The 15314-nt window shown below is 41.1% G+C and overlaps 1 protein-coding gene across 2 annotated transcripts in view; it reads right to left on the bottom strand.

Annotated features, from left to right (window-relative positions):
* Positions 1-15314, bottom strand: part of CNTNAP5 (contactin associated protein family member 5) — an 807958-nt gene that overhangs the window by 238436 nt on the left and 554208 nt on the right. For both annotated transcript variants that reach the window (XM_019749551.2, XM_019749552.2), the window contains exon 13: positions 14853-15053. In XM_019749551.2, coding sequence (XP_019605110.2) covers positions 14853-15053 — 201 coding nt within the window. The remainder of the gene's footprint in view (positions 1-14852; positions 15054-15314) is intronic.

Raw genomic sequence — 15314 nt, 5'->3', positions numbered from 1 at the left:
ATACAGCGGAGCCCCCAGCCAACCCATAATGAATATCTGCCCTACTTGAAAAATGAAGCCTTGTTGTTTTAAGCCTCTAAGGTATTCTGGTTTTATTCTGTTGCTGTCATTATAGCATACTTCATCCTACAATGTCTCATATAGAAATGCTAAGTATTGTTTTTCAAAGTGCTTTTTTGGACATACTTTCACATGAATTTTACATACAAGAAAGATTTTTTGAGGACCTGCTTTGTACCAGGTACCAAGCAAGTATTTATGTATTCAGAAAAAATAAGACTGGCTATTGTTGAAGAATTCACAGAGTTGGATGAGTCTCACTTGGAAAAGGAATTTTCATTTCAGTTTGACCACTGAGAAAATGCATGTCCTCTGTGCCTCTTAGCTGCCCACAAATTATCACCCATTGCCACCACATACCCATCTCAGTTTAAGAAGCTCATTGTGGCATGGCGCTGCTTGGGATAGTTCTGTCCATTATAATGAATCCTTGTTTTTCAACATCATAATTTGAGGCCCTTGAGATCACACAAGATTATTTGTCTAAAATCATGTCTCCGCGTTATGAATCTGTTCTCAGGATACACAATGAGAGGAAGTACAGGATCCTAACTCAGAGGTAAGTCCCCAAGATGCTGTTTCTCTTTTTCTTTCTTCCTTTCTTCCTTTCTTTCTCTTCCTTCCTTCCTTCCTTCCTTCCTTCCTTCCTTCCTTCCTTCCTTCCTTCCTTCCTTCCTTCCTTCCCTGCTTCCTTCTTTCTTTCCTTACATCCTTCTTCCCTCTCTCCTTCCCTCCCTCCCTCCCTTCCTCCCTTCTTTCCTTCCTTCCTTCTTCTCTCTTAATCCTCCCAAGGTGGGTTCAGAAACTACTCCAGTATTCTGACATGTTATCCTTTCTAAACTCAATCAAAAAATTCTGCTGAATATATAGATGAATTGTTAGAGTGTCAGCAACTTCATTTCTGATTTTCTCCTTATCTGACTTCTTTTCCCTGTCAGTGATGTGTTTCCAGAGAGAATTAGTTTTCTATTCTTGGGGACATCTTACAAAATCACAGCCAGATAGATTTTGGAGTGACTTATGACTGTATTTATATAATAGTGGTTTACTAGGCAATATCCAGTCTCAGTTTGATTCAGTCCAAGGAAATGTTGTATATAACTGGTGTCTGGGTAGCTGGTGACAAGACAGACTTAAGCAAAGATTGTTTTTGCTTCTCCATGAAACAGGATTTAATTGTAACAGGTTTTACTAGATTCCAGTGCGTTTCTACAGATGTGGATAGGGTCAGTAGTTCTTATTGTACTTAACCTCTTTCAACCTCAGTTTGCTCATTAGTATTAACCTATACCTCATGAGAGTATAAGGATTAAAGCAGGTGGTTTTACAATTCATCTGTACTAGAAACTGAAAACACTTTTTAAAAGACTAGCACATTGCAAGTATTAGATTCAAAAGCTAGGCTCAAAGTTAATATCTTTCATTTTCCTTCTCCCCCTACTTTAAGTACCCCCTAGATAGAGGTAAATAGTAATCTCAAAAGAAAAAAGAAAAGAAAAATACGTAAAATGCATCTATATACAATGTACATGTATGTATATATATATATATGTGTATATCTATACACACATATATGTGTATATGAATATATGAATGTGTGTGTGTGTGTGTATATATATATATATATATATATATATATAATATGCAACTGTGTATAAGCCAAACTTTGTTATACATATGTACATACATATGACATTGTAACCAGCCACATGTGTCATGTATAAATATGCTCTTTTCAGTGAACACATCTCTCTTTATTTGGCAGAACTATCACGCAGAACAAGGCTGCTTTTTTCCTCATTCTCTCTATATCTGTCTTCCATTTTTAAGAGCACAGGCTTTGTAGTCAGATCTACTGTGACTCAGATCATTCCTGTAAGACCTAGGGTAAGCTACTTTACTTCTAAGTCCCCATTTCCTCATTTATGTATCTGGAATAATGTCTTATTCATTAAATGAGGTAAGAATATAAAATTGGATGCACGTGTTTCTTTTTGTATTTATAATGTAGCCATTAGAAAATTTTAAATTGCCCAAGTAAATTACATTATATTTCCATCGGACAGTATTGTTTTTAGACTGTCCTTTGTTCAATAAAAGTAAGTTTTCCTTTTTCAGAGAAGTTTACACCTCACTGACATGTAAGTAGTGTCTCTAATTCTGCCACGGGCATAGCCTCCATAAAGGGTAGGAGTCACCTATGGCCAGCCCCATTTACATACGCACTGTAATCCCTGAAACAGCCTGCATGTTTGGTTACAATTTTGCACTTGAGAAAACATGACTCAGAGTCTGAAGTAATATGACCTGACGATGGCTACTCAACAAATAAGTGCCAGAGGAGGGGATTCAGTTATTTTCAAGCTTCAGCAGCTAAAACGTTTCTACTGTGACACACAGATTACGGTTTAACAATGTCTGCAAGAGCTAACATGATGCTTGGTATTTCTCATTAGACCCCCCACACACACACACGTACGTGCGCACACACACACACACAAACACACAGAGGAAAGCACAGAGGAATAAAAACACCATACTTCATTATCTTGTGTCTCTGAGCAAAAGTGAGAGAAAAGTGAAAATTGTGTTTACAAAGGTACCTCTATAATCTCCAAAGAATTTTGGTAAATTGAGAAGTTCAATTACAAATTATTAAATTATAAAGTGCAAAGTTCTGTCTTGTATTCCAGGGGTTTCAACCAACAACTCAGAAGCATTTCTGTCCTTTCAATGATGTTCATATGATTGTTATTTTTGTCATCCTCAGAAATGGGGAAACTGAGGCTTAGAGATGTTGAACACTTTATCTAGGATCATATAGCTGATACATAACAGACCAAGTGTGTGAACCGAGGCAGGTGATACCATGGCCTGGCCTCTTCACTAGCATCGGCTGCCTCCCCTGTGGCCTGATTAGAGTGAAGACTCAGACACCCACCTGGGGCAGAAACCTAGCATCAACCCTGACTCCTGATAGCAAGCTATGAAGTGCTGTTACAGCACAAAATCTGTGTACACTGATTGACCTCATCTGTGCATATTGTATAACTGTATTTCCACATCTACCACTGAATATGTTTATAAAGTAAATACTGTAATGGATGCATAAAAACTCTAAGGTAAGAAATTGTTACACTTATGATTCTTAGCTTGTTATGACCTTGGGGAAGTTTCATACCTTCTCTGTGCAAACAGTATTACGACATAAAAAGTATATTCTGAGAAGATCAGGTGTATAAATGTGTCAAAAAATATCACCTACTATGTAAATAAATTATCATATTTCATGGCCTTAAGAGTGTCAAAAGTCATTTTTTAACAACCTTTCCATTTTTTTTTTCCTGTGACAGGAAAGAAAGTAACAAACTGTGACATGTATTTTATATCACTTTGTGTTGGTTAGTAGAGAGTCATGAAGTGTGAGGGAAGAATGTATATGAGGTGAATATTTAATAAATAAAATAATCAAACAATACGGTGAATGTTTAAATAAATAAAAAAAAATATTACAGTAAAAGACACATTGCCATTAATCCCCCTCAAAATACTCCCCCTCACTTTGAACACATTTATCCCATCATTCTTGCCATCTTCGGAAGCAGTTCTGGAAGTCCTCTTTTGTGAGTGTCTTTAGTTGTGCTGTCATGGCTGCCTTAATATCCTGAATCATTTTGACTTTGGGGAAGAACCAGAAGTCACATGGTGCCAGATAAGGTGAATAAGGAGGATGAAGACGCACTGTAATGTTTTTATTTGACAGAAATTGCCATATACCAGAAGCAATGTGTGACACAGAGCATTGTCATGATGGAGGATGATTTACGACACATTTTAAAACACACCTTCTCTCACCTGTAGCTCACACCTGACTAACTGCACTGAACAAGTTGAAACTTGTCACACACTGTTACTAAGGTTTGACGTGCTGCTTCCCATATTAAAGATCCCTGCCTTTCTGTTGGATGGCCCTCGACAGCAGCATTCGCTGTATTTGTTGATCACAATAGAAAGGCTCTATGTCACACATCACTTCTGGTATGGCAATTTCTGTCAAATAAAAACAGTACAGTGAGTCCTCACCACTGTATTCACTGGGTCTGGTACTGTGCAACTTCTGGCTCTTCCGCAAAGTCAAAATGATCCTGAAAGGTAAATGTTTTGAATCGATTTAGAACATCAAGGCAGCCATGACAGCACAACTAAAGATACTCAAAAGAGAGGACTTCCAGAACTGCTTCAGAAAGTGCCAAGAACAATGGGATAAGTGTGTTTGAAATGAGGGGGGTATTTTGATGGGGATTAATGGCAATGTGTCTTTCACTATGATCATGTTTTGTTTTTAATTTAAATGTTCACCATATGTTTTGATCACACCTCGTATTTGGAGAACATCAACAATAACCCACTGGGATTACAGATGAGAAATCCGAGGCCCATAAAATGTAAGTAGCTTGCTCAAGGTCACAGAGAGTCAATGGTGGATGTTGCAGGAGTGGGAGGGTGGCGTCCACGCCAAGTGCAGACCCTCCCACTATGTGAAGCTGCTTTCTGCCAAAAGTCTGTGCAGCAGGGTTAGCCCAACACACGTGTTTTATCATGGGTCCTCTGACATATGTATATAGGGGATAGTTATTAATTGAGGAAGAATCTTCTATTCATTCAACAACTACTTATTAATGTTTGCTGGGTGCCAGGTACTATTCTCTGCATTCTGGGGATAAAGTGGTGAATGAGACAAAGAAGTTCCCTCTTTCATGGAACTCACATTCTACTGGCAGAGGTAGGCAGTCAACAAACAAATGGGAAGAAAATATCAGGTAGTAATAACCTCTAGGCAGAATATTAAAATGGGATGCAGTGCAAAGAGTGATGGAATAGATACTTGAGTTGTATGTAGAATTTAAGTTGAGAGCTAAGCACAGGAAGAGGAATGAAGTTTTTGAGTAGAGAGAACAGCTAGTGCCATAGCACTAAGAGGTAGGGGAGCAAGCTTGACAAAGAACAGAATAAAGGGAAATAGGGCCAAATTTATTGGGCAGGTGGGAGAACAGGAGCTGGGGCGGGGCCTCAGCCTGCAGAGGTCTGTAGACCACAGTCGGGCATCTGGGTTCGATTTCAAGGACAATGGGGAGAGTTTGTAACCAGGTTACATAACCTCGTTTTGGAAATATCATCACTTTGGCTGGTGTGTGAGATATGAACAATAGGAAGGTGGGGAAAGCATGGAATAGAGAGGAAGCAGGCACCTGATATAGTTGTCTCCCTTGGAGGTGAGGGGTTTGAATTTAGGTTGTAGCAGTGGAATTGGAAAGAAAAGGCTGGAGTCAAAGTCAGCTGTGACCTGTGAGGTTTGGCGTTCGTTTTTGTACTGAATGGGCAACTGAGATGGCGAGGAAGGAATGAGTCCTAGGTTTTTGTGTTAAGAAACTAGATAGATGATGGTACCAGTTATTGCAATGAGAATGATAGATGAGTGGATTAGAGGTGAGCAGGGGACATGGGTGTAACTCTAACACTCTCACCAGCCCTATTAGGTAGGTAAATATCATGTTTACAAATAAATGAATTACAGCTTAGAAAGTAAGCATGCCCACAGGCCAACAAGAGGCAAATCCCAGAATTGAGCTCCTTCACCAGATAAATCATGTGATTCTGAGACCATATCTTGGTAGCTAGGAAAGGTAATATTCCTCCTGTTCTTTGGAAAATGTGATAAAATACTGGCTAAAATAACAGCTGTATCTCAGATGTCTATTATATGCAAGACACAGCATCTATCTGATATAATTTTATAGGTAAGGAAACTGAGGCTCAGAGGCCCATGTAACTCGTCCAGGATTTCACAGCTAATAAATAAAAACAGTGAAATTTAAGACCAGGTTTTATGATTCCAGTCTTCATGCCATCATCATGTTGCTGCCACTGTACTATAATTTAACATTAGAAAATAGGATTCTTCTTCTTACATGCACATTTGAGAGAAAGTAAGTGAACACGGTCTTTCATAAAGTGTAAGAATATTAAATTAAATTATATATATATATATATATATATATATATATATATATATATAATACAGGATCCAGATGTTGATCCTTGGGCAATCCACATTGATAACCGAAGTAACTAATGGTCTGAACAGCAATTCATTTGCAGCCAGGCACATATCATGTCATGAGTTTTGTGGGATAGTTTTTATTTTCCTCAGATACACACCCACATCTACAGCTCTACAGCTCCATTAAGGTGTATGTCTTCTTTATAAAATCCACCACCTCTAATTTGCACTTCATGTGAAACGTCCAGAGTGAGTTATGAGGACATTCGTCAAGTTGGCTTCACACACAGTAAAATGCACTGACTTGATTCACGTAATGCTTTCTTTACAGTTTTTAAGCCCTTTGGTAAACTCTTGTAAACACATTTTAGACATGTTACTTTAAGGATGACAGAAGTCCCTAAGAGGGAGTAATGGAGAGTCAGACACATGAATTAGATGTGCTAAACAGTGGTAGGCAGGCCATTGAGTGAAAGAGCCTCCATGAGTTGGAGAGACCTGGGTTTGACTCCTGACATTACCTTGAATTTGTTTTGTTCCCTTTGGCTAGTTGAATATTCATGCAAAATTTGTAAGAGGAGGTAGTTTTAAAACACGTCTGTACATTTACCTCATTAAAAGATGGAATTGGGTTTCCCTCCCTCTTAATGTGGACTAGCCTGAGTGACTGTCTTCTAATAACTAGAATGCAGTAAAAGTAACACGGCAGTAAAAGTCCAATGCTAGGTAATAAAATGCAATATAGCTTCTACCTGGCTCTCTCTGTCTCTTAGGGCATTTGTCCATGAAACCCAGTATTGTGTTATGAGAAAGTCAAGCAGCCACATGGAAAGAATACATGTCCCATGGAGGTCCCAGACACATGCCCAACTGAGGACCCCAGCCCAGAGCCAGCACCCACTGAGTCTGTGAGCCTTTAGATGGCCCAGGCCCAACCCCAGACACAGCCCCAGGGGATGTGGAGCAGAGCAGAGATGCACAGGTCCTGTTGGACCCTGCCAAGCTGCTGCTTCATGGGCAAAATGAATATTGCCACTGTTCTAAACCACGAAGTTTTGTGGCAGTTTGTTACATAACAGTTGATGACCAGAACAGAAGATGAACTTTTGCCTTGGCTACCTGGATCCTCCTTTTATTATTTTCCTTCTCTGTGAGAACTTCCGTCTTTTTCTGTATGTTATTTTGGAATGCAGATAGAGGTTAAAATCAGGGAAACATTTGTTTGAAAGCACTCTCTAGCCCTTGGTAGCTATCAGAGCCTCCCCCTCCATGGATAAAATGAGAATGGCAATACAAATTTCTAGGACCATTGAGAGGGTTAAAGGACACATGTCTGAAAGGCCTGGCAGAGAGAAGGAACTCAGTAGCTGAGAGTCAATGTCATTAGCAGCAGTGTTGACATCAAAAAGTATGCATTATAGGAACCATGAGTTTCTTTCTAATGTCTTAATGTATATAAAGTAGAAATGCCAATTTATTAAAGAAGTTTCAAATACTGCCCTGGTATTGTGTTTTCCACGTGTCATAACAGACTTTTGTCTTTGATTAAGCTGCTTCTGTGACAACATTTTTTTCAGTAGTATGGTGACGACGTGGTGAACTGAAAGGACAGTGGACTTTGGGCTCAGTTCTATCCTTGTATTTCGTGTGTGTATAGGAAGGATGGAAAGAGGGAGTTTAGACAGGAAGAAGGGAGGGAAAGTGGGAAGCAGGGGGAAGGAGGAAGGGAGGGAGCAAGGAGGGATGGATAAAACAACTATAGGTATCTGAGGGGGGTGTGCTGTAGGGAACGAGGATTTCAGGTCTCTGACAGAGACCTCTAAGATTTGAATGTGTGGTGGGGGTAGGTCAGCAGAGTGATCTCCACTCAGTTCATTAGGACAGCGAGGATGAAAGCAGTGCCGGAAGCAGAAGTGATCCAAGGTGTACTCTCAGCCTTCTGCTGACAGCACTGAGCTAGACTGTGGGGATCAGCACTGTATGAGACACGGTTTCCTCTCTCAGGGAGCGCTTAGCTCTTTCTTGCTCACAGGAATAGGCAATAACCTAAAATGTCTATGTGCTTAGCAAATTATGACCACCTGGGAGAGCCTGTAAATGAACAGACATTAGCCTTTGGATTTGAAATAGGAAGAGAAAGAGCATTCCCTTACTTAACCGCTCCCGTGAACTCCCTGAACACTTGTAATAAAATTCGTAGTCTTAGGCTTTGTATGATCTGGTCTCTGCACATACCCAAGCTCCTTTTCCTATCACGCTTGCTCCCTCCTCGCCCTCCACTAGCCACACTGGCCTCCTTGCCGTTGCTCAGCCTGGAATCCTCCGTCCCAGATTTCACAGGCCCCACACCTTCCCTTCACCCAGGACTCTGGTGGCAGTGGCATGCCCTCTACCAGCTAAGGGGGTCTTTTCTATCATACTACCTATCTTGTAAAATCGAACTCTGCACCATGGTCACTCTCAGGCCCCTTATTTTTCTTGACTTTTCTGCTTCACACTTTCCATGAACTGTTTCCGTGTGTGTGTACATGTATGTGTGTGCCTGCATGTGTATATATGCATACATGTGCATGCGTGTATGCACATGTGCATGTGTGTGTGCATACATGTGTGTTTATTTTATTTATGTCATCCCTACTATAATGCTATGGCAGGAATTCTGTTTTTTCAGTGTTTCATTCCCTTTGACCAAAAAAGTATGTGGTACATAATGAATAATCAATAAATAATTATTGTGTGAAAGAAAATGTAACAAAGAAAATGTTAATTGATTTTGTTTGGTACAAATATTGGGGACAAAGAATTTTAAGTTTAGTAATCCCAGAGAACCTTGAAGTGTTATTTCTTTTCTGTCAGTCGTTTGACTTTTCATTAGTTTTGTGCACATCGAATATCAAAAGTCGAATATCACAAATAGACATGAGGTTTATACACACAAGTACTTTAATAGATGTATTTGAAATGCAGAGTATATGATGAGTATATATACCAATATATACCAATACATAACATGTCTTATATAGCATATGCTCTATGGTATATAAATAGTGTGTATGTATACTCATACATACTATAGTGTATATTTACAGGGAGAGAGTCTAAACTACATACCACATATTCGTATACTTAGCCAATTAAATAATATGCTCACTAAACTGCCATCAGTTAAGGGGAAAAGGAAAATTGATATTTTTAGAATACTTTAAAAGAAATAGGATGTTATTACTTTTAATATAACTAGGTGACACAACTGACTCAAGGTGGAAACCACTCATGTGCCTGCATGGAGAAATGAATGGGAGTGACATTAGCCTGTTACTGGTAGGGGATGGGGGCCTTGAAGTGTTACTGCTCCTGAGGAAGTTCAACATTTCTCATGGCAAACTCGTTTGCATGGCTGATTTGCTTGGCAAATGTTTTCTGTTCAGAACCAGAGCAAATTCCAGCCAGGATCTCCAACAGCTATTAGGTTTCAAGGTCCGGGAGTCTGAATGGCCAGTGGTTTCCTGTGTATCAGTATTGACTTCTTACCTCTGCCATAGGGAGTTCACAGCCATGGGGGATGATGTTCACAGTCAGACTCTCACTGCACAGAGTGGTGAATGCAAAAAGGTGCATCCACCTGAAACTTACACCCTACAAGTAAACACCAAGGTGGGGTTCTGGGCGCCAAGGAGCACATTTGGGGTAGGCAGAGCTTCAATGCTTACTGCCAGCAGGGACCTGGGACCTGGGTTCTGGGCTTCCTCAGGGAATCGGCTGCTCATCCCTTTTCAAACTTGTCTCCCTTCCATGGCAGTAGCGGGCTATAGAGCAAACTGGCCATGTGATTAAACATCTTCCAGACTGTGACTCAATGTTTCTTCTCCTGTCTTCTGCGGTAGTGTTTCCTGAGCTGGGTTCTGTGTTATTGCATATCCTCATAACCTGTTACCTTCAGGAAACCCACCTCAGGCAAAACTCCTGTGGAGGTGTTGACAGTGAGGAAAGGCCTGGGCTCAACAGGAACAGCCCTTGTCCTTGAGGACTAGTGGGCCCCTGCTGGTGACAGGGTGCCTCTGAGCCTGGTGGGCTGCTAACCACTGTCACGCAAGCTGCTCTGAAGCACAGGGACAGAGACTTGGCATAAAACTCAGGGTAGGAAGCAGCCAGAATCGTGAGTACAACTACAAAGTACATGGGGACGGCGAAGACACCTTTCAAAGGGACTCCAATGGCTTGAGATTCTGGACCTTCTGAGAATTTCTAGGATAAACCTTCCGTTAAAGAGACAGATACCACATCCCACTGGCTGTCACTTATCAGCAGGTCGGGGAAGACTATCAGGGGAAACTGTCACAAAATGACAATGTCACGGTTCAATCACTAACTGACTGAAAAAGATACAGTGGCAGCAAGGCCTGACCTTATCCTGCCTGTCTCCCGTCTCTGTCTCCCTGTGCTGCTGCTGGATGAGTGGCACCGAAGTCAGAGCCGAGAACAGACTGAATGAGTCTCTGGGGACGCAGTTATAGGGACACACAGGGCCACCATGTGAAGGGGGCATGGACCATGGAAGACGCTGTATCTAAGCAAGCGCACTGAATGCCCTGTGAAGGAATTTGCCCAGTTCAAGCCACCTGGCAAACACAGAGGTGGCTCTGGCTGTTTATTTATCTCTTCATCTACATTTTCTTACAAAATAAGGACAATCACATAAAGTCATGTTTTCCATGACTAGTCCATTTCCTTTCAACTTTTGACTCTAGGTGTATCAGAAACAGCATTCTTGCTTTGATTCCAGGAGAAACTGGGTTCAAAAACCAGGTCTTCCCCTCCCCAGTTGTGTATCCTTAGGCAAGCGTCCTATGCTCTCTGAGGTCCTGTTTCCTGAAATGTCAGATGGAGATAATAACCCTGACTGTGCAGAACGACTGTGTGGATTAGAGGTAATGCTTGCACAGCAGCCCACACATATCTTCAAGGAGGATAAATACTGAGTCATTGGTGGCCATTTGAAGTGCAATTCACTTTTCTTTCATCTTGCCTTCTTTTATTTCTTCCCTCCATTACCTATCACGTATATTATGGAGGAGCATCTATAATAAGAAGGCATCCTCCACATTCTCTTCTAATTGATTTGATTCCACTATAGTCACAATTTATAATATTTTATAGCTTCTACTAACCCTGGTACCCAATAGTATCTGCCTCCAGTAAGCTATGGGAATCAGCCTGCACATTTTTTTAATTGACAAAAAATATTTCTAATTTTCTTTGAGCCCCCACTGCATTTATCAGATTGCCAACGTTGAAATAAGATGATAACACCTACTGCTGGAAAATGACACTCAATCCTAAAGTGTTGTTGGGAGTATAATTGGTAAAACCACGATACATTGTAGAAATCAATATGGCAAAACCTTAAAAATATGCACACTCTTTGCCCTGGCAATAGCACCCCAAGGAATTTACCCTAAGAATGTAATAAGTTTTATTGACAAAAATCTATGGGCAAAAATGTTCTTGTAGCATTTGTAATAGTGAAAAACAGGAGGATAATCTAAATGTCCAAAACAGGAGATTTGTTAATTTTGTCTATCCATGTGATATAGCCATATCATGGAAGACTCTGTTGTTATTGAACATTTGGCATAAAGTCATATTTATTGATAAGGGAAGATATTTGTACATCGGACATGTGGCAAATACATGGAGTAAGACAATATTACAGGGGGGCTGCTTCAGCAGAGAAGGGAGACACTTGCTCAGCTCTTCCAGATCAGCAGGTACATAAGTAGATGGTCTCTATCACTACCCGACTCCCCTTCTCTCCCTGGCCTTCCCTGTTGATAAGGGGTTGGTTTAATAATTAGGGAGATTAGGAAAAAGTTCCTGCAGGTGTGTGCCTGCTATGAACGGAATGTGTGTGTCCCGCCGCAATGCATTCAGAGGGTTGAAACCCTAACCCTCAGTGTGATGCTTTAGGAGATGGAGTCTTCAGGAGGTAATTAGGTCATGAGGGCGGAGCCCTCATGAATGGATTCGTGAATGTTTTCTCACTCTCTTTCTACAATGTGAGGAGATGAAGAAAAGTGAGCTGCGTGTGACCTGGAAGAGGTCCCTGCCCAGGGGCCAGCCATACTGGCTCCCTAATCATGGAACAGTCCTGACCTGTGAGAAATAAACGTCAGGTTTTTATGACCCAGGCAGTCTGTGTTATTTTGTTTCAGGAGCCCCAGCTAAGTCAGTGCCCTGGGCCCTGGCTCTGGGTGCGAATTATCTCCACCCCATGTCCATGAAATGAGCACAGCTGAGTTGTGGCCCAGGTGCTCGGTCTCTGCACTAATGGGTGTGAGTCTGGGGCCATGTCTCTATGGGGCTGTGTGTCTGCAGCTCCACCTCGTGCACGCAGGGCCACAACCGCTGCAGGTGGAGGCCAAGAGGCATGGGGTCTTCTTGGTGACTGGTGCACACTGCGTTTTCCAATCCCACTCACCAGGTGAAAACCAACAGCTGTATGTACATACCCACTGTCTTTCATTTATCTCATTTGATTCATGGGAAACAAGTCTTAATCAATACCCTCAAACCTCAATATATGTGTGCTATGTTCTCACTGTGTTTTTCTGAGAAAAAATCTGGAAGGATACACACCTGAATGCAATATTCGTCTTCTCTGTGTGGCCAGATTATCTGCAGGCGTGAGTTATAATTATTATATATTTTTTCCGTTTACACAGTTTACATAGAAATAATGTGTTCCTTGAGCTTTTTTCCCATGACAGCACAAGTTTTGGACCTTCCTTTTTGGGATGGAAGCTATGAGCAAGGAAAGAAAGACCGAACTAGTGTTTGTTGGACACCTACTCTGTACCAGGCATGGGACACGGAGCACAGACGACATTTTTCATTCAGTCCTCTTATCAGCCTTATTAGTTCAAGATGTTCATGTAAATTTTTCAGGTGGTGAAATTGGGGAAATTTATCAACCTGTACAAAGTCACCTAACTAGTAAGAGGCATAGAGAGTTAAGACCTTACTCTCAATATTACCTGATCCCAAATCTATGCCCCTCCCACTCAAACATCCTTACAAAATTAAATACAAGTACGTTAGAAAACAAACAAACAAACAAAAACACATACAAAGGCAATGATGTAGCCAAACTGACATCACAGCACACATATACCAAATGAAGTCCCATAGTCAGAATGATCATATACCATTTTCCCTAAATCCCACCAAACCCAAACCTTAGAAAACTAAAAACAACACAATGAAAAGAGGGTACGTCGGTTTTTTTAGATAGGCCTTCTGCAAATAGCGCTGAGAGTGACATGTGCAGGCTTGACAGCCAAAAGAGAAAGAAAATGAATAAATATAAACAGAATCTCCCAAGGCATCACCACATGAGGATGCTGGGAAAAGAGGAACCAAACCTCAGATCTAATCAGCCCCGTGAGCAGGGCTGGATCCAAGGGGAGTACAGTAATTGATTTTCACAATGATGATCCTGAGTCATCAAGAAAAGGTTACATTTTATGTTCAGAATTATCTGTTTAAGAAGGCAAGGAAGCGTGTAATCCATTTGAGAGAGATTCTCATTTAAAATAGTTAAAACTCTTTCAAAAGATTTTTGGTGCTTAAAGGGATAAGCAACAGTTATCTGGAAAATTTACTTATGTGGAACAAGGTCTTCACTAAAAATCCTAGATTAGTGAGGCGGTGTGTTATATTTAGTGAGACATCTATCCCTTCTCCTTTTTTGACATTTCATTGTCTAGTTTTCTCAAGTCATTCATAATTCCTAACTTCCAATCACTGGATTGTAAGTTTCTTGAAGCAAAAGATTCTGCAACCCTTTCTTGGACCTCCCATATCCCTGTGGTACACAGCCTTATTTTTGGCTATTGAAAAATGATGAACTACTAATCACAAAAACTGACTGACTCCCAGGGCACGTATAAATTTTAACAAGCCCCACCTGACATTTTGCAAAATCCCTTTGCCGTTTTGGTAAGCAATTCTAGGAGGTTTTTTTGTTTGTTTGTTTTGTTTTGTTTTGGTTTGGTTTTGCAAATATGTTAATAACTATATCAACCATTCACTCTAAAATATAACCAGAGGAAAAGATTAAAAAATAGGTTTAACCTAATTTCTTTTTTCTAAAAGCAAACTTTATTTAAAAAAAAAAATTTCCCATTGAGACCTCCACTTTTCAGGTAACTAGTACTGTAGACACACAGATCTCTCCCGGTCTGCCCTGTAGGCTTCATTGCCTAATACCACCCCCTGTGCATTTTGTGCCCCAGACATGACTCATTGCTCTTTGGTGAATGTGCAAAGATCCCTGGGCTTTCTCAAATGCTATTCCCTATGCCAGAAATGTCCCACCTCCACATTTGTTATGTCTAGCTCAAATGTTCTCTTTGAGTGCAGTTGCTCTTAAGGAACCTTTTACTCTCACAACTGTTGCAGGATGGTGCTGTCATCACTCCCTTTTTAAAGATGAGAAGACTTTAAGAGGCTGTGGGACTCCCTCTAGGTCATACCCTGGGTATCAGAGCCACGACTAGCCCATCACTAGTCCTCCTGGCAGTGTTTCTCTTCACTGCACAGTGAACAACTATAGCTGCAGTGCCCTTGTGGGCACATACCCAACTCTTTAATACTCCAGGTTGTGGGACCCGTGTCACCGTGTGATTGCCCTTTGTGGCCCAGGCAGAGTAGGAGCAAGGGTGAGCCTTACCAGGTGTGTTGAGCAGGCGGGACCTCCTGCAGTGGTAGGCCACTTCCTGCTCACAGTGCTCAGAGTTGTCAATCACTGCCTCCAGCTGCTCCAAGCTGCCCCCATAGTCCAAGGCCATGGAGTAGGGCTTCTCGGGGCTCGCACCCCTCACACGGGTTAGCTCTGTGTTGTTGTGCTGCACTGACGTCCAGATCTTGTCCTCTGCCCAGAAAACGCAACCCAAAGAAGGACATGTCAGAAGGAAGGTCAAAAAAGAATCATGCTCAATAAAGCTGAAAAATAAAGAGAGAATTGTGCAAGTAATGCTATGAGTGGCTCAACATGTGATAATTAATCACCATCTCAGTACTCTACTCATGCAAAGAATTTAACCAGAGAATTTTTGTTCCTCATAGAGCTCTACCCAGAGTTAGTATGAGGGTTAATAATCTTAAGAGCTAAATTTGTAGAGCCTTTACTCCA

The sequence above is a fragment of the Rhinolophus sinicus genome, linkage group LG01 (genome assembly GCF_036562045.2).
Source record: "Rhinolophus sinicus isolate RSC01 linkage group LG01, ASM3656204v1, whole genome shotgun sequence".
In the NCBI taxonomy this organism is placed as follows: Eukaryota; Metazoa; Chordata; class Mammalia; order Chiroptera; family Rhinolophidae; genus Rhinolophus; species Rhinolophus sinicus.
This window is presented reverse-complemented; position numbering and strand designations above follow the sequence as displayed.